At 34.3% G+C, this 26,714-nt stretch overlaps 1 protein-coding gene across 7 annotated transcripts in view; it reads right to left on the bottom strand.

Annotated features, from left to right (window-relative positions):
- Positions 1-882: 882 nt before the first annotated feature.
- The window catches only part of NRIP1 (nuclear receptor interacting protein 1), a 116,880-nt gene continuing 91,048 nt past the window's right edge, over positions 883-26,714 (bottom strand). For 6 of the 7 annotated variants that reach the window (XM_037833465.1, XM_037833489.1, XM_037833445.1 and 3 more), the window contains 2 exons: positions 25,028-25,123; positions 883-8,122 (listed from right to left, as the gene is read on the bottom strand). In XM_037833465.1, the coding sequence (XP_037689393.1) occupies positions 4,310-7,789 (3,480 nt within the window). In that variant the 5' untranslated portion in view covers positions 7,790-8,122; positions 25,028-25,123 and the 3' untranslated portion in view covers positions 883-4,309. The remainder of the gene's footprint in view (positions 8,123-25,027; positions 25,124-26,714) is intronic. The other variant, XM_037833473.1, reaches the window with a different exon arrangement.

Raw genomic sequence — 26,714 nt, 5'->3', positions numbered from 1 at the left:
AGATGACTGTGTAACAATGTAGACTACAAGGGGTGACAGTGTGATTGTGAAAACCCTGTGGATCGCACTCCCTTTATCCAGTGTAGGGATAGCTGAGTAGATGAATGGGGACAAAAACTAAATGAAAAATAGGGTGGGATGGGGGAGATGATTTGGGCGTTTTTTTATTTTTATTTTTTATTCTTATTCTGATTCTTTCTGGTATAAGGAAAATGTTCAAAAATAGATGGGGTGATGAATGCACAACTATATGATGGTACTGTGAACAGCTGATTGTACACCATGGATGATTGTATGGTATGTGAATATATCTCAATAAAACTGAGCTAAAAAAATAAACTGGTCTCTATTACTCATTACATACATATATTGCTTATCATTCCTTATACGTCATGACCTATTACATATAGCTTATATTTACATGTGTATATATACACTGTTGAAAAATGATACAAAAGTAATAAATTTAATATCCATTAAAACTAATCTTACCTAATGAAATCTTATCTTAAAGCATATACAAATCAACTTAATTTTTGAACACTGTACAAATTCTTTTTCATTTTAAAAATCTACAGTGATGATTCAGCTACAAATTGAGTAACGGAAGAGAGGCTACTAGGTAGGATAGGCTATATATAGGCTGACTGTCATTTTGAGCTATGCTTCAATTGCCCTGTCACTAGAGGCACTAACTTGCTGGCCATTTCCCACTCCACTCTCCTTCCTTTTATTCTTCTGAGAAGGGCAAAGAATCCTTGAAGACCTATCACTATTTTCATGACCAAGGACTTTTACATTTATAGAAAATCAGAAAGAAAGAAAGAAACAAACAAACAAACAAAAGTCCACAAAATAACAGTCTTTTCAAACCAGAGAAAATGCATTTTTTTTCTCATTTATTCAAATTCACTGCAGGAAGTAAACACTAAAAGATTAAAAAACAAAAACAAAAACAAAAATTCACACTTCAGTATGTACAATTTCATGGCATCACATGAAGAAATTAAATTTCTAATAAAAACGACAAATCATATTACTGAGCACATCGCATCAAAATCAGTTGTGTAAACCCCAGAATGCATACCATGAATGGTAATTTGCCTGTATTCCAGTATTTGTTAATATTGGAATACTCCTGAATACTGTTTCCAATGGGATTAAAAAATTCATGAAAGTAGTTGTGTGAATTCGTTATATTGAGAAGTAGCTGATTTGATTTTTAAAAATTTTAAGATCCTTGGATTCAAAGCATGTTCTCTCACAAAGCTTAAACCACAGAAGTCATGTCCAGAAATGGAATACTGCCATGTTGGGATGAACATCTGATCTGACTTAAGACATTTTGCCAAATGCACAGATGCACAGGGTCCCCCATGCACTTTTCATGCAGCAGGAAATCACAACTTAAATAAAAGGTTTATTCTATACATTTGTCCAGACTTGCAACAGTATACATACATGCACAATTTTTAAACCTGTCTGATTATATTTACACTTATACATGGAATATACAGAAACGAAAGAGTTAATTAGAAGGCCTTTCTGTTGCATTAGAACGATACAAAATATGTATTTTTCATTAAGGAAATCACTATTTACATCACCTTTAAAAACCAATTTTAACATCTTCATGTAACAAGTCAATATATATATACATACTATATATATATAAAATATATACTCTCACCAGTTTACTCTTCTGTAAGATGCAGCAGAGAATAAACAGGTAATGCTACCTTACTGATGTCGATGACAGCTGTAGTACCCTTTCACAAATGACTTTATTAGGAAGAAATTGTCTACATATCTAAAATAGTCCTTGAAAATATGATATGTGCATCCTTGTATCTACATATGCATAAACAAAGCAAATTTGTGGACATATGCTCTTTCTCATTGCTCTTCTTTAAAATCACCCTAAGCTCAAAGAGGGGACATTGTGGTCATATTTATTTATGTATTATATATTCTCATTCCTTTAATTAACAAAAACAACCAAATAAAAAATAGCAACACTGGCCTTTGATGATCTTTTTCCTGACCTCAATTTCACTCCCTCATAAAAGTCCATTTTACCCTAAGCAAGGGATGATACCAACATTTTTTTAAACATCCCTAAGGTTCCAGACCTTTCATAACTGCATAAAAAAATGACTTGTTTAAAAGCTATTCAAATAGTCTAGACAATAAGATTGTCGCAGAGTAAATATGGGATGGAGTATGATATATTCATTGGCCAGTGGAATTTTCATTTCAGGATAAGCATATGCCTTCATCTCTCCATGATGTAGCATAATATTCACTCCTGACTCTTATCATTTTATATATCCAGTAACTATTTACAAATCGTTTTGAAAAAAAAATAATCATTTAGGATTTTAGACCATATTAGGAAATAACGCCCATTTTAATATAAAAAGCTTAAGAACAACTTCAAGTAGAACTTCAAATAGATTTCCTTCTAATTAATAACTGATTATATAATAGTTTTTAATAGGTTAGTTGCTAACCTGGTTGACAATTAAAAATGAAAATATTTGGTGAATGAATTGTGGATTGTAAAATCTGAACTTGAAAATATGGATTTGTTTCATGACAAACACATGAGCCCCATGTGGCTCAATAACATATTATTTCAAGACAAAATCAATGTTTACTTTTAATTAGTATTTAAAAATAGACCCAATGGAGAGATCATATATAATTCTGTCATGTATATGTGCCCTTTTTACTTTTTTGTAAAGTCAATCTGAGTTTAGTACCTTTCTAGTGTTTGAACTAAATGTTTTTATCTTTGTCAGCATTGTTCTTAGGACAATGGTTTTAATAGAAGTTAAGGATGGGTTCAGGAAAAGTTTCCAAACCATCCTAGAATTACCTGAGTTTGGTAAGTGGCCCTGTTATTCCATCCCTAAGGCTAATTAGGTAGATGTTACTCATTGGAACACATAAATAATCACAGATTTTCCTGAGATGTTAAGTCAGATATGAAAGTTGTACCCTTCACCCAATTTTTTTTTTTTATCATAAAAAGTATTCCGAACACGGTTTCCAAAGACGTAACGGTAATATATGAACCACATATTGCAAATTTTGAATTGATTTGTAACTATGTTGGGGGAAAATATTGGCATCCAATAGTTTTTTTTTTTTTACAGTACTTAAATTATGTGTTTGAAAAAAGCCATAAACAATGTTTCTCCAACTTCAGTGTGCAGAAGAAACACCTAGAGAGCATGTTAAGATGCAGATGGAAGATTTCCAGGTCCACTTAGGAGAGATTCTTGTTTTGCAGGTCTGAGATGCTGCCTAGGAATCTGCATTATGAAACAAGTGCTCCACACGATTCTAATGCAGTTAGTCTGAGTCCAGCTTTAAGAAATCCTGGTACCAAAGGAATGGTGAAAATTCACTTTTACAAGGAATGGTGAAAATTCACTTTTACAAGAGATGGTGAAAACTGTCCAAAGAAAAATAAATTTAATTCTGTTAAAAATAATTTCTTAAATATTCAATTGCTCAGGAAACCACCTAAAGATAAATTTTAACTTTCCTAATTCTGTAAAAGGAGTACTAATTTAGGAAAATAGTTAAGATATAAAAATGGAAATCTGCCTTTTTTTTTTTAAAGGATCTATCAAACTTCCCTCAATTTTAAAGAATATTTACTAAGTAGTACAAGGTTTAAAGAAATATATATTGGAAAGTATGGACTGGGGTGGGGTAGACACATTAGGAAGCACAAAATCCCCTCCAAGAGTTAATATATGTTAGCAAGAGTGAAAAATGTAAGCATTTTTTTTCTAATTTAATTTTGAATTGGATGAGAAATAAATCATCAATTTTTTAATTTAATAATAGCACTTCACAGTTATGTAACTGTTTGGACTTTTTAGAAAATGTATTATATAGGCTGACTTCTGCAAAGCAAAATGAAGTACACTAAAAAAGGGATGGATGAAAGGCTGAAAACTGCATTAATCACTATGGATGAAGATTTATATTTTAATTTAAGCCTTTTATTTATGCTTATAAAAGAATTTCATTCATAGGCTACTCGCAGTTGTTGTCTGATGCATACAGAAGTGTTAAACAACCAATTGTTAGTTCAGTAGTTTCCTCATGACATCTAAAGTAAAGCAAAAAATAGTATGCATATTTAAATATCATCAGTAACCAATACTTTTCAAAATGAAAAAAGTTTCAGTTATACCATGCTATTCTCAAATCATGCTCTTATTTATACAGATCTCAAGTTCATATTAATTAGTTCTAAAAAGATCCAAAGCTGGATAGCAGGTCCATTTTATTCTGACTCTTTCTTTATTGTTAGCACATTTCCCACAAGTCCATAAACATCTCCATTTGCACTGTGTGGGCGAGAAGCATGTTTTCCCATATGGCTATTGTAAGGGCTTCTTAAATTAAAGAAAGAATCTTTAGCTTCTGCAGCAGGAAGTAACTCTTCTTTGACTGTAACCTGCGAGACACTTTCAGCACATGAAGGCTCCCTCCAAATATCCTTGTCCTGTGTTTCTCGACTAGTAACAGAATTGCCTCCTTTCTGGAGCATGTAATACAATATTGGGTTGGTTTTGGTCAGTCTTGGAGAGTCTTTGTCGTACTCATTTTTATCCACATCTGTGATAACCCACTTAATAGGCCCCTTCTCACTGGACATGGAACACCCATTCAAAAGCCCAGATTCTGGTCTAGACCCCGCAGAGCCCAAGTGCTCAGGGAAGGGAGGACTTACAGGAGTTTTTACTACTCCTGGGTATGAAAATGTCCTATTATCTATGCAACTGTTGGGCTGTGTGGTACCATACATCAGTCCATTTAATGAAGAAATGCTGAATTCAGGTTTGCTACTGGTCACACTACTTTTGTGTCCTTTCTTTTTACTGTTGACAACAGAGTTACTCCTGTGCTGGGACAAATCTCTCACACAGTTTTCTGAGAGAAGCAGCTGTTTCAGAACATTGAAGCTTTTGCTCTCTCTAGCCCAAGTACCATGATGTTCACTTTCACTGGCTGAACCATGACCTGCAGGGTATTTAAATTCAAGATCATTTCTGCTGAATTTCAGCTCTTGCGGGTTAAGCAAGGATCCATACAGTACCTCTGGAGCACTGGGACTGTTTGCAGCATCAACAATGTTACCTTTCATCTTTTTACATGGATTTTCTAAAGGCTCAGTATAAAGCTTTCTTTTCTTAGGGACCATGCAAAAGTTCTTTGATTCTAGAATTGTCAGTTCACTATTTCTGTGGCTCTTGTCTAGATCATCTGCCAGGTAACTTTCTTGATTTTGTCTCAGCAATCGACTTAACAGACCATTCTTAGAGAAAGAAAAATCCTGAGGTGAAACAGGTTCCGATTTAAAGTCCTCGGTTGCTGGTAAGGCAGCTGTGCTTCTCTGCATGGTAGGAGCCATGCCTAAGAAAGGGCCAGCCTTAGCATCATGGCTCAAGTGCACATTTGTATTATGAATATGTAAGTCATCACAAGGCTCAGATTTTATTTTCACCATCAAAATTTGTTCACCTAAAGCTCTATCGGTATGTTCCTGAGTACTTTCATCTCTTGAAGGAATTTTCTCTTTCTTTTCATTCTTACCTTTGTTGGGGTTTCCCAGGAGCAACTGGAGGACAGTGCGTCTTTCAAGCAGATTTTCTATTTCAGAACCACAAAGTCCTGGTTCAGGAGATGTTGGCTGACCAGTGAATGCTTTATTTTCTTCAACTGCATTTGTTTTATTTGAGAGCAGAGGGCTATTCAATCTATCAATCATACCTATATGTTTATCTGTGTTTACATTTAACAGCTGTTTACTGGGTCTCTGATCTTCCATTGACATGGAAGACTGCATTCCACATTGTGCCAAATTCTGTAACAATTTACTGGCACTGAAAGTTGCAGAGCTTTGCGCACCTTCATTTTGGATTGGTTTCTCCCTTTGCGATTCTTTGCTTTTTGTAAGGTCCATCAAGTGGTTAGATGCACTATTTGTTAGCTTTTCAGACTGAGTATTGCAGGCATATGGTGGAGAATTCCATTTGATGACCAGAGAGTGTTGAGAAAGATTGATGGGAGACTCTGCTTTGGTTGAAGTAAGTAATGGTGGAGTGCTCAATGGCGTAGTCCTATTTGTACTTGGGCTTTCTATTACAGAAGTCCTTGTATAATTTTGTGTATTGAACTTTGTCATATCACTGTGTACTCCCTGAGGGCTGGTGTTTGCTTCTGCATTATCTTCATTCTTATGGCCAAGTAGCAATTGAAGAAGTGTTACTTTCTGGTGGGAATTGAGCTTAGAATTCTTTGAGGTATCTTGATCTTCTTTACTATCTACATCTGGGACTTTCGGCTCCCAAGTGTTTAGCAAGGATTGAGTTAAGTTATCCAGAGAAACAGGTTGGTCAGATTCCGGCTTTTCAATGCGATGTTTACAAGACAAATCAATGGGAACACAGTTGGAATAAGAACTTTCATCACCACTGCTATCATCTGTAAAACTAGGATTGTTATCTGAATAGTCATCAATAGTTGTAGGTGTACTACTATCCTCAAAAATGCTTCCTCTCTCACTGTGATTGTGTCCATTCATCGGCTTAGGTATGGTCTGGCTTTTAAGAAGATGTAAAAGCAAACTATTATTAGCAGCTTGTTTTATATTGTTTCTCTCCAGTGAGTTCTTATAGCCAGCATTTTTGGGGGAAGAAGGAATGATACCCACTGAACTTTGAAATGCTGTAGAATTACTTTTGCTAGCTATTAGTTTGCTTGATGATGTTCTCGCCTGACCATTAAGATGACTTGGCACTCCTTTTGAGAGTGGGAAACTGCCAACCTCCTTCTGGCCATTTTCTTGTAATCTAGCCATAGCAGCAAGTCTTTCACTTGCCACTTGATTTGCATTTTGTGTTTTTAAAGCATGTTCCCTAGAATACTGCTGCAAATGGGCTTCACTTGAAAGGAGCAATGCTAACTGGCTACAAGCCACACTAGGTTTAGGTGAGGTGGCAGGACTAGCCCTTTTTTCCACCATGCTTGCAACAGCCTGTAATCTTGCAGCACATGATAAGGGTTCACTCATGACCTTTGTTGCACTTTGCCCAACATGATGAGGTGACTCTATAAACCTATCCCTGATGAGGTTTTTAGTTACGTCAGGAAGATTGGTTTTAGGCTTTTGATCTTTAGCTTTACTTTTCTTCAACAAAGTTTTTAAGTGACTTGATGCAACACCGTAGCACCTTAAATCTTTCTCCACTTTTAAAGAATCATGACTAAGGGTATATCCTTGCTCCTTGAGGCTCTGCCTAATTTGTTGTGACAGAGCAACAGTCTGTAGCCTAGAGCTGAATGACTGAAGCAAAGAGGCCAGTAATGTGCTATCTTGTTTGCCTTTAGGCACACTGTCAACCATGCCAGCTAGCAAAGCCTCCTTCTTTACGTTTAAATTTACGATGGAATCAGACAGCCTCTTCCGCTTAGCTGCATTCCAGTCTTCAGAAGACTGCAAAAGTCTGGCTTTTTTGAGATGCAGCATGCCAGATCCCTGATGTGTATATGTATTAAGAACTGGACCAGTACTTTGGCAGGTGGGAAATACATTGCCAGAAATGTTAAAGTTCTGATTTTCTTCATTATGCCCAGCAGAATTTTTGTCAACCTCAGTACCTGATCCCCCAGCTGCCTGATGCATTAGTAATCCTTCTAGGTAAGTTAAAACAAGAGAATCCTGGTGCACATCAGAGCCAAGCTCTTCTCCATGAGTCATGTTCAATAGAAGTATTAACAAGGGCTTGGTTTCTATTCACTTTGAAGAATGGTTTTCTGTGGATGAGTGAGATAATAACTTTAATAAGTGAGTATCAGTTTATCATCTTCCACAGCAATTAGACATAGATCTACTGTTACATTCCGACCAGGATTTCTTCTGGCAATGACAAGATAAAGGCAGACAAACTCCAATGCAGTTTGAGCAGAGCTGATCCACTCCTAAACAAGGAGAAGCAGAATAATTCCTTAACACAGCAGCAAGCAGATACAATCCTTAGCGAATATATTGCTTTTCCTTCTTCATCTTCTGTTCCCCATTAATGCAAAGGTTCTAAAAATTAAAAATACAACAAAAACAGTTAAGGTGTTGCAGAACCAGAATCATGCTATGATACCCTAGAAGCAAAACAACATAGCATTTCCATGTTTTATATTATTTATATGATTGTGTACACATATATACATGTGTGTGCCTGTGTATGGACTACCGTCATTTCTTTAGTCATCTATTTTATCCTATGTTAAAACGACCAAATCAATGAAAAGAGAAAATAATTTAATATTTATAACTATCTTCCAAAGCCCCCCAAGGTTTTTAATTTTCATGAGCATCTTTCTGCAAAGTAATGTGAATGTTAAGTCTCCTTTAAGATCTATAAAGGAGCTAGAAGCAGCTTCCTTATTTGCCTCAATTTCTGGCCACTTAGGAAGAAACAGATGAGATGTGCAGAGAAAGAAAAGGGGGTACACATGGCGTGGACTTATCTGATAAGTCTGATGATAGCTGGGGTGAGGACTACAGAACAGTTTCATTTTTGACATTCATCATCCAAAATCAGTCATTCCAATATTAAACCAAGAAGAAATTCTGATTTCAAAGACACAGAAGAACACTACCAAGTTTAAGACTTTTGTGGGCCTGTGTAAAGTATAATGTGATAAAGTTAATCATAAACATTAAAAAATAAACACAGGCTTTACCCACCCATAGATTTTCCCATGCTTTTTATATTAAAGACAGAAGAGAGTGATTCTTTAGAAGTCTACCCAAGGTTCTGTTGTTTCTTTTCAAATCCTTAAATCTCTGTACCTCACAAATGCGCCCTAAGAGAACTTTTAATGTGAAGTCTGTAACTTGCAAATACTACGTATGTAAAGTACAATGAGAAGTATCTTTCCTTAGTCAGAATCTGTAAACATTCCACTGATGTTTATTATCTAAGAAAACACCAAACAATTTCTCATCAACATATACTACAATTCATTGTATATATGAGTTGCAAATTCAAGAAGTCAATGCGTTTCTGAGAACTTGATTGATAGTTTTTGTTTGTTTGTTTTTTTAATCAAATTTGACCTAAAGAAGGGAGCCACTGCACCCTTGAAAGAGAAGCTGGAATAAATTCCATGCAGAGGGTTATTCAAGATGCCAGAGCATGCTGTTCAAGCTATTAGACATCCTGACTTCTATCAACCACTACACCCTGGTCCCCATGGAGTTAAAAACATTAATTTTAATTTAAAGATTATCTTTGTAGCCTTTTAGATGATAAGGCTTAAATGAAAGTCAAGCTTTTGGAAAGAATTATCTAACTATATCATATAGCTGTATTAACTGGTTAAAAGGATGAAAAAATAATAGCCCAAAGAAAAAGCTATAGAAAAAAGACAGCATCAATTGAAACAATTACGTGTGCAGGTATATAAGGAATAGGTTTGAGAAGGGGCTTTCTTAGGATTCTAAAACCAACATTTCAAAAAGGTTACTAAGCTTTGTCTCAGCATACCTAAGTGTGATGAACAGTTTACAAAACTCATAGTGATAATGAAATGAAATGATGATAATTATGGTGGACCTTGATGATGACTACCCAGTATTCATTTTCCCATTTTCCTTTACTGATAGAATCCTGATTTGGGAGAGAGAGGATGTATTCCAGCTACACACATTATATTTTTCCACTAATCTATGTCTTATTATTGGTGACATGTAGCTTAGCTGGAGGCACTGGTTGTTTGTCTGTTTTGATTCTTGGTGGAATATAAAATAATGATGTCTTTTACAAGTGATACCCTGGAGTTGATAAAACACAGTTTAATAACTCTCTTAAATTCTGTTAATATGTAATTAAGTCTCAACCAGTGAGAAATTTAACAATCATTTAAAAGGGTATGCAAATCCACTGTACCTCCCTCTATATCACTGCCAATCTTTTGTTCTTGAACAGATTGAAGAAAATCAGTCAAAATCACATAAGCCAATCTTATAATTGATTTGGAGGTGGCCTTAAAAAAGAAAAACCACTCCGTAGAAGGAGGAGAATGAAATAAGTTTATTGGGGCATAATGGAGCACAACTGGGTTCATATTATTCGTGATAATCCTGTTTCACCCTTTACCGTGGATAACAGTTAAAGTATTATTCAATGGTTTAAAAAGACTGAATTTATACATATCTGAATTAACAAGGCAGACCTGGGAGTTTACTTAAAATGAATTACCTTACAAAGGGGCTCCAATGTTACACTTTACCATTTCTTACAGATTTCCCATCTTAACAGAGATTAGATAAGAGAGATGAAGATGAATCATTTCTTATTTTTTTTATCTTCATTTTATTGTGATATATTCACATACCACGCAGTCATACAAAACAAATCGTACATTCAATTGTTCACAGTACCATTACATAGTTGTACATTCATCACCTAAATCAATCCCTGACACCTTCATTAGCACACACCCGAAAATAACAAGAATAATAATTAAAGTGAAAAAGAGCAATTGAAGTAAAAAAGAACACTGGGTACCTTTCTCTGTTTGTTTGTTTGTTTCCTTCCCCTATTTTTCTACTCATCCATCCATAAACTAGACAAAGTGGAGTGTGGTCCTTATGGCTTTCCCAATCCCATTGTCACCCCTCATAAGCTACATTCTTATACAATTGTCTTCAAGATTCATGGGTTCTGGGTTGTAGTTTGATAGTTTCAGGTATCCACCCCCAGCTACCCCAATTCTTTAGAACCTAAAAAGGGTTGTCTAAATTGTGCGTAAGAGTGCCCACCAGAGTGACCTCTCGGCTCCTTTTGGAATCTCTCTGCCACTGAAGCTTATTTCATTTCCTTTCATATTCCCCTTTTGGTCAAGAAGATGTTCTCCGTCCCACGATGCCAGGTCTACATTCCTCCCTGGGAATCATATTCCACGTTGCCAGGGAGATTCACTCCCCTGGGTGTCTGATCCCACATAGGGGGGAGGGCAGTGATTCCACCTTTCAAGTTGGCTTAGCTAGAGAGAGAGGGCCACATCTGAGCAACAAAGAGGCATTCGGGAGGAGGCTCTTAGGCACAATTATAGGGAGGCCTAGCCTCTTCTTTGCAGCAACCATCTTCCCAAGGGTAAAACCTATGGTAGAGGGCTCAGTCCGTCAAACCACCAGTCCCCTATGTCTGTGGTCATGTTAGCAACCATCAAGGTGGGGTAGGCCAATACCTCTGCATTCTCCACAGGCTCCTCAAGGGGGCACTACACATTTTTTCCCTTTTTTTTTTTTTTAAACTTTTTTGTCTTTTTTAAATCAACTGTATGAAAAAAAAATTAAACAAACAAACAAAAAAACACAACATACAATAAAAGAACATTTCAAAGACACCATAACAAGGGAGTAAGAAAACGACAACTAACCTAAGATAACTGCTTTACTTCCAACCTGTTCCTACTTTACCCCAAGAAAGTTGCATAATACAGCAACATTTCTGTGAACTTGTTCCTACTGTATCCATCAGAAATTAACAGACCATAGTCATTCCTGGGCATCCCAGAACGTTAAATAGCTTATCTGTTCTTCTTGGAACATTGCTCCCCCTTCCTTAATTGCTCTCCATTGCTAGTTCCCCTACACTCTACACCATAAACCATTTGTTTTACATTTTTCAAAGTTCACATTAGTGGTAGCATATAATATTTCTCTTTTTGTGCCTGGCTTATTTCGCTGAGCATTATGTCTTCAAGGTTCATCCACGTTGTCATATGTTTCACAAGATCGCTCCTTCTTACTGCCGTGTAGTATTCCATCGTGTGTATATACCACATTTTATTTATCCACTCATCTGCTGAAGGACATTTGGGTTGTTTCCATCTCTTGGCAATTGTGAATAATGCTGCTATGAACATTGGCGTGCAGATATCTGTTCGTGTCACTGCTTTCCGATCTTCCGGGTATATACCGAGAAGTACAATCGCTGGATCGAATGGTAACTCTATATCTAGTTTTCTAAGGAACTGCCAGACTGACTTCCAGAGTGGCTGAACCATTATACAGTCCCACCAACAATGAATAAGAGTCTCAATTTCTCCAAATCCCCTCCAGCATTTGTAGTTTCCTGTTTGTTTAATGGCAGCCATTCTAATTGGTGTTAGATGGTACCTCATTGTGGTCTTAATTTGCATCTCTCTAATAGCTAGTGAAGCTGAACATTTTTTCATGTGTTTCTTGGCCATTTGTATTTCCTCTTCAGAGAACTGTCTTTTCATATCTTTTGCCCATTTTATAACTGGGCTGTCTGTACTATTGTCATTGAGTTGTAGGATTTCTTTATACATGCAAGATATCAGTCTTTTGTCAGATACATGGTTTCCAAAAAATTTTTTCCCATTGAGTTGGCTGCCTCTTTACCTTTCTGAGAAATTCCTTTGAGGTGCAGAAACTTCTAAGCTTGAGGAGTTCCCATTTATCTATTTTTTCTTTTGTTGCTTGTGCTTTGGGTGTAAAGTTTAGGAAGTGGCCGCCTAATACAAGGTCTTGAAGATGTTTTCCTACATTATCTTCTAGGAGTTTTATGGTACTTTCTTTTATACTGAGATCTTTCATCCATTTTGAGTTAATTTTTGTGTAGGCTGTGAGGTAGGGCTCCTCTTTCATTCTTTTGGATATGGATATCCAACTCTCCCAGCCCCATTTGTTGAAAAGACCATTATGACTCAGTTCAGTGACTTTGGGGGCCTTATCAAAGATCAGTCGGCCATAGATCTGGGGGTCTACCTCCGAATTCTCAATTCAATTCCATTGATCTATATGTCTATCTTTGTGCCAGTACCATGCTGTTTTGACTACTGTGGCCTTATAATAAGCTTCAAAGTCAGGGAGTGTAAGTCCTCCCACTTTGTTTTTCTTTTTTAGAGTGTCTTTAGCAATTCGAGGCATCTTCCCTTTCCAAATAAATTTGATAACTAGCTTTTCCAAGTCTGCAAAGTAGGTTGTTGGAATTTTGATTGGGATTGCATTGAATCTGTAGATGAGTTTGGGTAGAATTGACATCTTAATGACATTTAGCCTTCCTATCCATGAACATGGAATATTTTTCCATCTTTTAAGGTCCCCTTCTATTTCTTTTAGTAGAGTTATGTAGTTTTCTTTGTATAGGTCCTTTACACCTTTGGTTAAGTTTATTCCTAGGTACTTGATTTTTTTAGTTGCTATTGAAAATGGTATCTTTTTCTTGACTGTCTCTTCAGTTTGTTCATTTCTAGCATATAGAAACATTACTGACTTATGTACATTAATCTTGTATCCCGCTACTTTGCTAAATTTGCTTATTAGCTCTAGTAGCTGTATCGTTGATTTCTCAGGGTTTTCCAGGTATAAGATCATATCATCTGCAAACAATGACAGTTTTACTTCTTCTTTTCCAGTTTGGATGCCTTTTGTTTCTTTGTCTTGCCAGATTGCCCTGGCTAGGACTTCCAGCACAATGTTGAATAACAGTGGTGACAGTGGGCATCCTTGTCTTGTTCCTGATCTTAGAGGGAAGGCTTTCAGTCTCTCACCATTGAGTACTATGCTGGCTGTGGGTTTTTCATATATGCTCTTTATCATATTGAGGAAGTTTCCTTCAATTCCTACCTTTTGAAGTGTTTTTATCAAAAACGGATGTTGGATTTTGTCAAATGCTTTTTCAGCATCTATTGAGATGATCAATTGATTTTTCCCTTTTGAATTGTTAATGTGTTATAACACATTGATTGATTTTCTTATGTTGAACCATCCTTGCATGCCTGGAATGAACCCCACTTGGTCATGGTGTATGATTTTTTTAATGTGTCTTTGGATTCGATTTGCAAGTATTTTGTTGAGGATTTTTGCATCCATATTCATTAGGGAGATTGGCTGGTAGTTTTCCTTTTTTGTAGCATCTTTGCCTGGTTTTGGTATTAGATTGATGTTAGCTTCATAAAACAAGTTAGGTAGTGTTCCATTTTCTTCAATGTTTTGAAAGAGTTTGAGTAAGATTGGTGTCAGTTCCTTCTGGAAAGTTTGGTAGAATTTCCCTGTGAAGCCATCTGGCCCTGGGCATTTATTTGTGGGAAGATTTTTGATGACTGATTGGATCTCTTTGCTTGTGATGGGTTGATTGAGGTCTTCTATTTCTTCCCTGGTCAGTCTAGGTTGTTCATATGTTTCCAGGAAATTGTCCATTTCCTCTACATTATCCAGTTTGTTGCCATACAGTTGTTCATAGTATCCTCTTATAATTTTTTTAATTTCTTCAGGATCTGCAGTTATGTCACCTTTTTCATTCATTATTTTGTTTATATGGGTCTTCTCTCTTTTTGATTTTGTCAGTCTACTTAGGGGCTTGTCAATCTTGTTGATCTTCTCAAAGAACCAACTTTTGGTGATATTTATCCTCTCTATTGTTTTTTTGTTCTCTATGTCATTTATTTCTGCTTTAATCCTTGTTATTTCTTTTCTTCTACTTGGTTTAGGATTGGTTTGCTGTTCATTTTCTAGCTTCTTCAGTTGATCCATTAGTTCTTTGATTTTGGCTCTTTCTTCCTTTTTAATATATGCGTTTAGTGCTATAAATTTCCCCCTCAGTACTGCTTTTGCTGCATCCCATAGGTTTTGGTAAGTTGTGTTCTCATTTTCATTCGTCTCTCTATATTTAGCAATTTCTCTTGCTATTTCTTCTTTAACCCACTGATTGTTTAGGAGTGTGTTGTTTAACCTCCAGGTATTTGTGAATTTTCTAAGTCTCTGATGGTTATTGACTTCTAATTGTATTCCATTGTGGTCAGAGAATGTGCTTTGAATAATTTCAATCTTTTTAAATTTATTGAGGCTTGTTTTATGTCCCAGCATATGATCTATTCTGGAGAAAGTTCCGTGAGCACTAGAAAAGTATGTGTTTCCTGGTGATTTGGGATGTAATGTTCTGTATATGTCTGTTATATCTAATTCATTTATCAGATTGTTTAGGTTTTCAATTTCCTTATTGGTCTTCTGTCTGGTTGATCTATCTATAGGAGAGAGTGATGTGTTGAAGTCTCCCACAATTATTGTGGAAACATCAATTGCTTCCTTTAGTTTTGCCAGTGTTTGTCTCATGTATTTTGTGGCACCTTGATTGGGTGCATAGACATTTATGATTGTTATTTCTTCTTGTTGAATTGCCCCTTTTATTAGTATGTAGTGGCCTTCTTTGTCTCTCAGAACATCCCTGCATTTAAAGTCTATTTTATCTGAGATTAGTATTGCTACACTAATTAAATTATTAAAAATAAGAAAACACATCGCAACTTTTAAAATATCTTCAAGAGTATGAAATGACATATACAAAAAATTTCATTAAGCTTCTTGGGTCTGAGGCCTAATTTTAATTAGAACAGTGCAACACACCAATAGGTGAGTGTTATAATACTAAATTATTGAATGAACAAACTGCTAACTAGGAAGGAAGGCATTTTTATATCTAAACACAAAACACATTTTTATATCTAAATATAAACACATTTTTTTTATCTAAATACATGCACACACACTCACCGAATGAACACATGGAGAGATGAGAAAAAAAATAATCGATATAACAAATTTGAAACAATACATTGTACCTTCACTGAGGTAAGCCAAAAGAACAAAAAGGCAAAGGTCATTCTAAATATTCAGTTTGATTCATTCATTTAATTCAATAAAACAAACTTACTAAACTCTAAATTTGCTCAGAATAACACATGAAGTATGTTCATTAAAAAAAGAGAAATGGGGATAGGCAACCTTTAGAAGATGAGGCAAGGTGAGCATGCACCTCCAAGTTTCTAGGACGGCCCTAATTTACAGTACTTTCCTCCACGCACATTACTATTTCTTTTCATATGACTTGCTATAGCAATAAACACAAATAAATGATTAAATGTGATTTGCAAACATTTTTTAAAAGATTTTTAAAGAAAACTCACACAAAACTAAATTAAAAAAAATTAGGGTACTTGCACCAATTTTTAGTTTAGGAAATGTGGTTAACATAGTATGTATAAATGTAATTGTGTATATACACTACACTATCACATCTTCCTCTAGCAAAGGAAGCAAGAAACCCATTTAGAATAGATTTGAAAGAAAGATGAGTAATTCCTACAACAAAACTCCATCTAAGCCAAGGAGGTTACTTTTAATTTATTTATTTGAAAAGAAATCCTATAACAAATTACATAGAGCAGCGAGGGAGAAGAACCTCTCACGAAAACTTGTTTTTTCAGTAAGATGAATTTGTAAGTCAAAGCCACCTGTTTGTAGTTACTGAGAGGCTGTTTCAGATGATACCCAGGGGCAACACCTACCAGCATTCTGGCAGCAAATGAAATGCATAAGGAAGCAGGAATTCTTGAGATTACTTCGGGCCTGAATTCACTTAGTCTCTAATATTAAAAGCCCTTCAGAGATAGAGTGAGTGAAATTTCTTCAAATAATGACAAAAAAAAAAAAGGGAGAAATCATAAACAATCTCTCCTACCTTTTCTGAGTCTTGCCTTTTTATTTTTATAGTACAGAATTTAATTTAAATATTTCGGAAAAAAGAAAGGAGGCACGATACTTGGATACAGTACAGCTCATTGGGACATAACAGATATTGGGGTATGATGTACAATAGCACACCACCTAACAAGTAGATTTCTTAAGGTTACAATTGTTATTTAAAGTCATTCAGTTTTAGCCTGACTCTTATTTTCTTTTAGCAAAAAAAAAAAAACAACACAGTATTTTGAAACACCAACCTATAGTTCTCTTGCCTGGTTGTATATACATAGTATTTAAGAATGTTACTATGTGTTTAACACTACTAGAGAGTATACTCAGTTAAAAATATCTGCATGTCAACATACATTTAAAACCTTAGTTTCTTTAGGGATTTTCTACCAAGATTTTCTAAAACTGGGAAAGTTCACAAAATCCTGTGATCCTCTGGCTTGTTATTTCCCTATCTTCAAAATGGATTTTATTAGAGCCTCTGTATGTGTCTATTTAAATGTACTCAAGATTCTCTTCATAAACATAAGGAAGATACTTTACTTGCATGGCAGACACTACAATTTCTGTATAAAGGGAACAGAATTATTCCAGAACTTGGTTTATGGAAGGGAGAAGGGACTAAAGGCAATAAAAGGACTGAGGAGGTCAGGGAAAGGAAAAAAACAAAGAATAAAGAGTGGGGGAAAAAACCCAAGAACAAAAGAAGGCCTCACAAATTTTTTTAACTCTCATGAGAATTCAGAGGCAAAAATTTAGCTTAGAAACCTAAAGAGATTCTGTACTTTAAACATTAGGTTGGTAGTTATGACAGACACAAATAAAGAAAGATTTCTTTAATGCACACTAAAAATACACATATTTATGAAGGGGAAAAATAAAATTTACCTAATGATAAAATGAAAGGTGATTGACTGAACAATGTTTGTTTCAACTTGGTTGTGATTTTTATAGGGTGGTTTCATAAAATTTTTAGAAGTGACTTATTTTAACTAAAAAATATTGTATACAATTTCATATACCAAGAAGCGATTAAATTTTGATTTTGGGATTCTCATCTGAAATAAAAATCAGCTCTCTAAAATTTTGATGACTTCATTTTAACCCTCAGTATAGAAAAACAGTCATCATCACCATTTATCATCAGGATTCAGTGGACCTTTTATTACTATAAGTCAAAATATGCATAATATACTGAATAAGGGTAAAAGGATAATGAAAAACTTCATTAGAATTTTTAGTAAGAATTTAAACACAGTGATTCCAATTCTTTATTCCATATTTTCCTGGTTTTCAAGGACTATATAAGGGAAATGGGTAAGGCACTTTGTAACTGACAATTTATCAGCTGTTATACATGAACCTGGAAATACCTTGCAAATACCAACTCCAGATTTCAAATACATATCTAATAGATTCTAGCTTATTATCACTTATGGGCCCTCTTTTTGTACTTAAATCATTCAAAACACTATACCTTTGAAAACTCTGATAGCTCATAATTTTGTTAGATAAGACAGAAATCTTCGTTTCACAACTGCAAAACATCATCATTTTTAGATTAGTAAACACCAATTACAATGATCGACGCAATGACTTTTTTTCATTTCTGTATGATTTCTTTCCAATCTCCTTTGTTACACACATGTCTTCATCATTTGTCCACAGATGAAATGATTCAAATAAATTTGGATGCACCATCAAAAAAAATGAAAGAATACTGCCACTTGTAACAAAACACAGAGTGATGAAGTCCTTCCTTCCTACTGAATAAATAAATGGATAAAAATAATATATTTCCTTTTTGTCTTTAGAACTACATTGGCGAATGTTCAGTCAACTGATTCCTGACTTTGAGAAAATTCATCTAAGATACTGTCATCTGAAAATAATGGTCTGAGATTTTGTTTATCCCTTCAATAACACTATCTTCATTCATGTCTAGAGTGCTATTATGAGTCTCTTTGCACCAATCATTTGATTCATCGAACTGATACATCTCCCTGTGTCAACTTTCTCATGTTTGACATTATGGGGGGGAAGTGAAAAATTTTGAATTTTCAATTGTGTTCAATAAAAGCTTAAAACAAAAAAAGAAAGACAAAGGTAGTGTCTTCAGACTTTTTATGCATTCTTGAAAAGGGCTATGCAATAAGAAAACTGAAGAAGATGTAACAGTCATGACTTATTTTACTATTCTATACACTATATATTTTATATACTATACAGATAATTTACTGGCATTATCTTTGTAAACACTTCCATTATTCTTCCTTTTTATTATCACTTTTTTATTCTTTTTTAGCACTGTTAGGAATAACTGCTGAGTTAATTCCCAAGATAATAAAATGGCAATAAACTGGCTTCAAGATATAAGGAAAAAAATCAGTAAGATTCCATATTGTATCTTCAATTAATAAAATGTTCCAATGATCTATATAGTAATACCAAAATACAATATTTTATTCTATTAAAAATACTTATTCATCAAAACCTTAAGGATAAAAATATAATCCTACCAATTAGAAATACTAAAAAAAAAACAAAAAACAAACCAAAAAAAACACCTCAGAAACTAAAAGTGCGTCCAGAACCTTGAGAATATACTGAGAGTTAATGAATTTCATGACAATTTAATGAATTAATGTACAATTACATTATAATGTTAAAATTATAAAGTAAATCTTAAGTTTTAAGTTAAAAGTTTAAAAGTATAAAAATACCTTACAAATTTTATAAAATTGAGAATTTACTGGTCAACTAGCATGCAGTGAAAAAAAATTATTGTTCTGGTGAAGCAGAGTTATTAAAAAATAATAAAATCCAACCAAACCATGAAAGAATTCCATGGATTCTTGACCATATGGACAGACAGGTTTTGGGAGAGCTAGGTTTCAACATACAGATAGCTTAATGAAATATCTAGTAAAATGCTTGAGTTACCAAGTATATTCTAAAAACAACTGCAATTTCTTTTAGATACTTGGAAAATATGAAAATAGGATGAAATGTAATTTTTATTTTAAGGCTTTAATCAGTAAAAGACAGTAGTTAAATAATTAGCATATTAACAGTTCACAAATGGGTGTTATATTGATAATATGGAGTAAACTATTTCCACTGCATTATGTTTCACACTCTATTTGGAAATGGTTTATTAAGCAAAGGGACACCGAATTTTTACACACCATAAAACAATAAAGTCCAATTAATAAAATTTTACTTAGATAAATGAAGGATGTATCTCATAGCATTCTTATATGTGCGACTACTTTGGTTGAGAACAGATAAATAATGTGAAAGTCTTTTTCCAGACTTTAAGGAAAGGATTCAGTATCTTCTTTGCAATCAATTCTCCACTAAAAACACATTTAAGTGATTAAACATCAATGAAGTCACTATGTATGCTATTTAAATCATGTCTAATGAATACCTCATGACTTCAAATTCTTTCCATAAAATGTCTTCCAATTTCTTCTACCTTATCAAATAATACCTGTTTGAAGACTGAATTTAAAGGTATTTCTGCAATGCAGCTTTTATGAGGATTTGGATTCTTGGCTCCAGTTTCTTAAAATGCAGAATTAAAAGGCTTCTAAATTGTGGCCACTCAAGAATAACTCCTATTGGACAATATTATTTTAATTTCATTTTGGATTCCTTCTGGGGTGCTTTCAATACAAAAGGATAAGAAAAAAATAAAGATATTTCATTAAGTATTAGAAGAAAATGTCTAAGCACTAACAAGACTTCAAAGTCCAAATACTGAACCTTTACTTTGAACAATACAAACACAGGTAAATAATCCACATAGCTGTTGGCATTCTCTAAGGCAGGACTCTGAAAAGTTTCAAGTGTTGAATAAGGAATCAAAAACCTGAAGAACAATGTATCAAGAGGATGTAACACTAAACATTTTATCCAAATGTATGAAATGAGCTTTCTAAACCCAGGGCCAGTTAAAAGTTGGAATACATAAGGCCCAACACACAAGTTCATAGAAAAAGAAAGGAAAAGTAACATTTCAGACAAGGTTCCTGAAGCTTTTTTAAAAAGTGAAGACAATTAATGAACTGAAAGAAAGTCATTGAAAAAAAAAATTACAAGAATAAAAGAACTGTTCAATTGTCATTTCACTGCAGGGGAATAAGGAAATAATAGTAAAGGAATAAGCCTGAAGTCCCAATTATTAGAATATATTTCTAATTTCTTGAAAAATAAAAGTATAAAAATAAGCATGTGTGTTTTGATACAATCTGAATTCTAAGACAGCTTTCTTCGCAGTATTATCTTAACAAAAAGATGAGCACGTGGTGGCACAATTTGATGGGTGCTAGGAAAAACAGTATGCTCAACTGAGAAAGAGCTTCAACATGTGAAACTAGATGTTGCCCTCTCCCAGGGGTCCTCAGTTTACATGTCAACACTCTTCAGAGAGAGGTAACACAGAAGTCACAGACACTGTAGTGAGGAAAACTGCTGCTAGATTACTCTCTATTGCAACCTGAGGGACTTAGACATTTTTGCCCAAGGTTAAATTTGCTGCTTGCTTCCAGGTCCATCAGCTTTACCTTGCTGTCAGCTGCTTCCATAGGAGCAAAATAGTGTCAGTCACATTCCCTATTAAAAGAGACTAAGTGGGAAACACTAGTGCTCAACTAACTCAAGGGCTCAAAACAAAGACAGATGTATATGAGAAACTCCTCAACTTATAAATTTTATTTCTAACTAAATTGTCAAACTGTCGTTGATAAAAATGACAAGCATTTTAACCAGCAAGAAGATATGCTGTCATACAGTTGTGGAAATAGCCCTGACCAGTATGTTTTATAGCCCTTTTTAGTGAATTCTAAAGGATGAAACGATTTTGAAATAGTCATACACACTACCTACCCAATCTGCCAAAACTCATTTACCTTCACTGCTTTCTTTGGTGGGGTCACAAAATTTCACAGAGACATTTGAAAACTAAATATGAGCTTATATTCACACAGATGCATCTGCTTATCTTATAACGGCTATACACTGAACAAAATGCAAGATAATAGTGAAGATTTAGGATACTTGACAACATAGATAAATGCAACAGAGGTGAAACGACTGTCCTTATGACAGAAACAAACACCCCTATAAAACTGATGTAGCAAAATAATGAAGAGCTTTTCTTTGTCCTGAATTATCCTCAGAAGATTTATGAATCAAATTCAATGATTCCATGATCCATTTTACTCTGCCTCTATGGTTTATCTAAAAAGGAAACTCCAAAACATTTAATTTTAAATCAAAATTAAATTAGTATGAAAAAGGTGGAGATTATAAATTAAAAAGGCCTACAGAATAAAAGGAGCTAGAGAAAGAGCTTAACTGCCAATTTCTAATCCCAAAATGTGATGCCTTCCCAGGTGCTATGCTGCATAGCTTCTCTGCAAAAAACACAAAATAATCATTAACAAATTATTTTGTTAGCACTACAAGTGTAAAAACAGGTTTAGATATAAAACTAACAGAGGGTGAAGCTTCTCCTAACCTTTTCCAATAGCTCTGCTAAAACTGGTGCTTTCTAACAGTTTTCAAAAGCATAATATTTTCCATTCTCTATCAAAATAAGAAACATAATGGAAAATGGAGCTTTCTTCTCCTGGAACACTTCGAGTCTTTATAATATATATAGGGACATCCTTTGAGATTGGGGTATAAATCCTATTAAACTCAACCATGCTTTCCCCATCCCTAAAATAGATTTGACATACAGACACAAGCACAAGGTCAAGGTCACAGATCAGTAAGAAAGATTACCAACAGGACTGATGTAACAGCTGGCATTTGATCAAAGCTCCTGGGGCTTTCAGTATACTTACCAGACACTCTGCATTTATTCACAGGGCAAACTCTTAAAAATGTTCCCATCTTCGAAGGCAAGATCTTCATGCACTTTTTGTTATAAAGAATGTTCTACTAAAATGTGGCACTGGATCACAGAATAAGAGAAATCCATGTGTGTATGTTTCAGAATCTCATGTGTATGCATACCTACATGTATGCTTGTGTATTTATTTGTTTTCCATTGTCTGATCTCTGACATGCGGCAATTTGAAATTGTGTATTTTATGTTCCTCAATATCTTGGGCCAAACACGTAGATTTTACTGCTAAGAACTGGTTCAACCAGGAAAATTTTGCAATGTATCCACAGCCTTCCTTGACCATTTCCAAATTATCCATATAGGAAGAAACTCTGGTTATCAACAGTAGCAACAAAAGTGATTCTTAATGGGAATATATTGTTAAAGACCATAATTATTTAACAAACCATGCCCTTTTGTTTCAGTTGTTCAAACAAGATAAGGATTTATCTTAAATTACATTTATGAAAACAGAGGCATGTATGTTCTTAACTGAATGTTCATACTGGAGCATCGTGACCAAGAAATTATATTTAAGGATGTAAAATGCTGTTACGGTAAAGATATAATATAAAAGCATTCCTTGTTAAATCAAGTACTACCTGCTGCAGCATTATATAATTTGCAAATTATTTATTATACATGAACATGTAAATGTTCTCAACTATCAGTTTTGCATTTTACAAAATTATTTTTGATGAATTAAATAGGTTTGAATGAAAATGACAATACTGTATTATCCTACTAAGACTGCTAGTTTTTCAAAAATAAAATATACACAAAAAATCTACACAAAAATCTTGAATTAAATATTACTATAAAATGGAACTTCCTTTGCTGAGGAATGATAGAAATAGACTGAATATATCAAAATTTACTAGTAATGGGCATTAATTTGTACATCAAACTTTGATCACAAAATTAGTTGATTTATTGTCTTTTGAAACAAATAGAATTCTTTATAAAATACACTATTACTGTCTTTTTAAAGGAATGGTTTACCAATGATTTATTAATAAATACCTTCTTTATCTGCTACCTGAAGTGAAAGTGCTGATTTGCTGGAATGGATCATGAACTTGAACTGAATTTTCCAGAAATGGTAAACATTATGACATCATCACTCCTGCCAGTACTGGCCGACTAGACCATGCTTTCTAGACTGAAGGTTTCAGCCAGTATGTAGTACAAAAATATCTCCAGAGACATACAAAGTATCTAAACTTGACAAGGCCCTATCCCAGGGGATTAATGAACAAGAGAGTAACAATATGTACAAGGTATCTTTAGAAGTTCTATGTTTTTAAACACTGGTAGACATTAAAATATGCACTTCAAAACTAGGAAGAGGAAACTACTGGCACACCATTGAGTAGGCTACTCATATTGCCACGCATACCTTTGTCTGACCCCTCTTTTGCCTATCCTTGCACATAACCAAGTGCCTGAAGTAATACTTTAAATAAGTATAGCCAGGACAGCTTCCTGGCTCTCCTCACTGCTGATCTGAGACCTAACCTCCACTACTGTCCAGGTCTAAGGCATGTCTTGGCCCTGCAGAAGAGCCTGCATGTGGTCCATGCCAGTCCACCTGACACTTAGAGGCAGATACACACTTAGGTGGGGGGCAGTGAGGAGGCTCCAATGAGCTGGAGGAGACAGGAAGAATACCAGTCTTGGTAACACGGTTCAAGGGTTTTCAGACTTCACTTACTGGACCAAAAATATTTCGGAACAACTTTTACTTTAACAATTAGGATAATTAAAAACAACTACTATCTGCTATCAGCATCACATAATACAATTTAAAACATTTTGACACAAAGATTATTTAGTTTTTGAAAACTATTATGTAAATAATTTTCCTGTTTTAGGAGATAGAATGATATGTGGCATAGCACATATATACTATATTGACACTTGTTGAGTAGCTCATTCAACTCTAGTATCAATTACTTAAACTCTTACATTAATATTTTCTATCATTAATATTTTGTTCCATGTTTTGGTCCTTACCATAATTTCAGTTATAGCATTTAATTAAAATGAATGATTTGTTTTATATTTAAATTCATTATTACACCAAGAATATAAATAAGACATAATAGTAGGAGACATAGCATGGCATAGAAAAATTAGTAAGAACCTTCTGCTTAGTGACCTTGCCCCCAATTTGCCTACACACTCGTTATCCTTTATTCTTATGATAATGATGAAATATATCAAACTTAAAAATACATAGAGAATAATATACTAAGTCCCATTTACCTTCACTCAAGTTACAGAAATAAAATACCCCTTTTACTCAAGCTAAAGAAAAAAAGAAATAAAACACCCCTTTCACTCTGTGGTCTCAGCTGAGGAACTGCCCCCTCTTGAGGCATCCTTCTCTGCCCTTCACAGACTGAGAGTAGCCTTTCATCTCTGTGACTCCACAGCACGCAGTCGATATTTCCATCATCTCACTTACAAAACTGCATTTGAGTTTGTTTATGCCTCACTCCCCAACTAGATTGTAAACTACTTACATGCAAGGATTATGATTTTGTCATTTTTACATCCCAGCACTTGGCACAAGCATTACCAGTAGAATATGCAGCAAGTCAACCTCTTGGAGCCTCGGTCTGTAAAATGAGGGGTGGACTGTTGTAATTCTAAGGTGCCTCAAGATTCAAAGTCATATAATTATCTTTACAATGCTTGGGCTCAAATTCAAGATACCCTTTTCTTCTAAATATAAATTAATAAAAGCTTACCAAATTAAAGATAAATAAAATACTTTATCCAATGCTGAAAATTGTTTGGAAAACATGTATGACCAGTATTATGGTAGAAAACACAGAACTAAAAAATGTTTAATATCTATATTTTTAGAAGATTTAAGTTTTTATATGATGATCTTTATTTTAACATCAATTCCTTTAAAAATGATCATATTCATTTAGTTTCCTTTACTTACTGCCTCCCCAGGCAAGGTTTATAAGATCTAATATTCATATAGTCATCCAAGATTGATATGTTTCAAAATAGTGGTACCCAAACTTTTCATCTTTTTCCCCTTTCAAATTACTCACTTTATAGAAAGTTTCATTTAACATTAAAATGTTACTCTGTTAAAATTTCTCAAATGTAGATGTATTAAGATACGAAGAATAAATTGAGAGATATATTCCTTAAAACAAGACACACAAAACTTGTCCTAAAAAATAGTTTTAATTAAAGGGGGAAAGGAAGTCTTTATGAATTAGCTTTTTACTGTATCCACAACTGAGAAACGGTTTCGCTACTCCTATTTAAGAAAATCAATCACTGAGGTAGATAATAGTAGCACACAACGACTCTACCAAAAAAGAACTTTGAGCCTTTTACATTGTATGATAACAATCAAATCAAATCGGTCAAAGGTATTCTTGGAATGATCTTTTTCATTTGAACCATTTGCAGAAGAGCGCCAAGCAGGGGCTTCCACTGAGATTGGCTAGACAAAAATAATATTTTGCAAAAAGTGATTCAACTAAAATATGTAAAAGTCATCAAATTAAAGGCTTTAAATCTAAAAAACAATCCAACAAAAACTACCCAAGTAGGTCTTGAATGTCGATACAGGGAGAATGAACATGTCATTGTCATGCCTTTTCTAGTTCTTAGCATACCTGCATGTTGCCATTGATAGCAAAATAAAACAATGAAAATCACTCTTTTGATCTGTATCAAAGAGCTAAGTTTCCAGTCCCTTCTTGCTTCACTGTCTATGTTAAACCTGAAAAATGTTTTTCAGGTCTAAAGAAGGTAAGAACTCACGTGGGCCCACAAAATATCTAACTTTGAGATGGATGTTATATAAGATTTAGAAAATCTATTCTTCTAAATTGTATAGTAAGACAATCCTTTGTAACAAAAACAAAATAAACGTGTATTACAAAAGCTCTCTAGGCATTTGTTTTACAGATATTACGCTATCAAATCAAATTCCCTTTCCACCATTATAAAATGATAAATTTTTGTGTTTAGGCGGACAATCTATTCATTTGGTCTGATGCTTCCTTTTTAAAGCTAAGTTGTCAAACATCCAGTCTGGTAATATAAGCTTAAGAGAACTTGTATAAAATTGGTAGATCATCTAATATTTAGTAAATGAAATATATTTTCCAATAATAATTTTACCACCAGGTATCATTTTCATTAGAGTAAAGCTTGCAAAGAGATTCTACAAAC

The sequence above is a fragment of the Choloepus didactylus genome, chromosome 1, assembly GCF_015220235.1.
Source record: "Choloepus didactylus isolate mChoDid1 chromosome 1, mChoDid1.pri, whole genome shotgun sequence".
NCBI classification, from domain to species: domain Eukaryota; kingdom Metazoa; phylum Chordata; class Mammalia; order Pilosa; family Megalonychidae; genus Choloepus; species Choloepus didactylus.
This window is presented reverse-complemented; position numbering and strand designations above follow the sequence as displayed.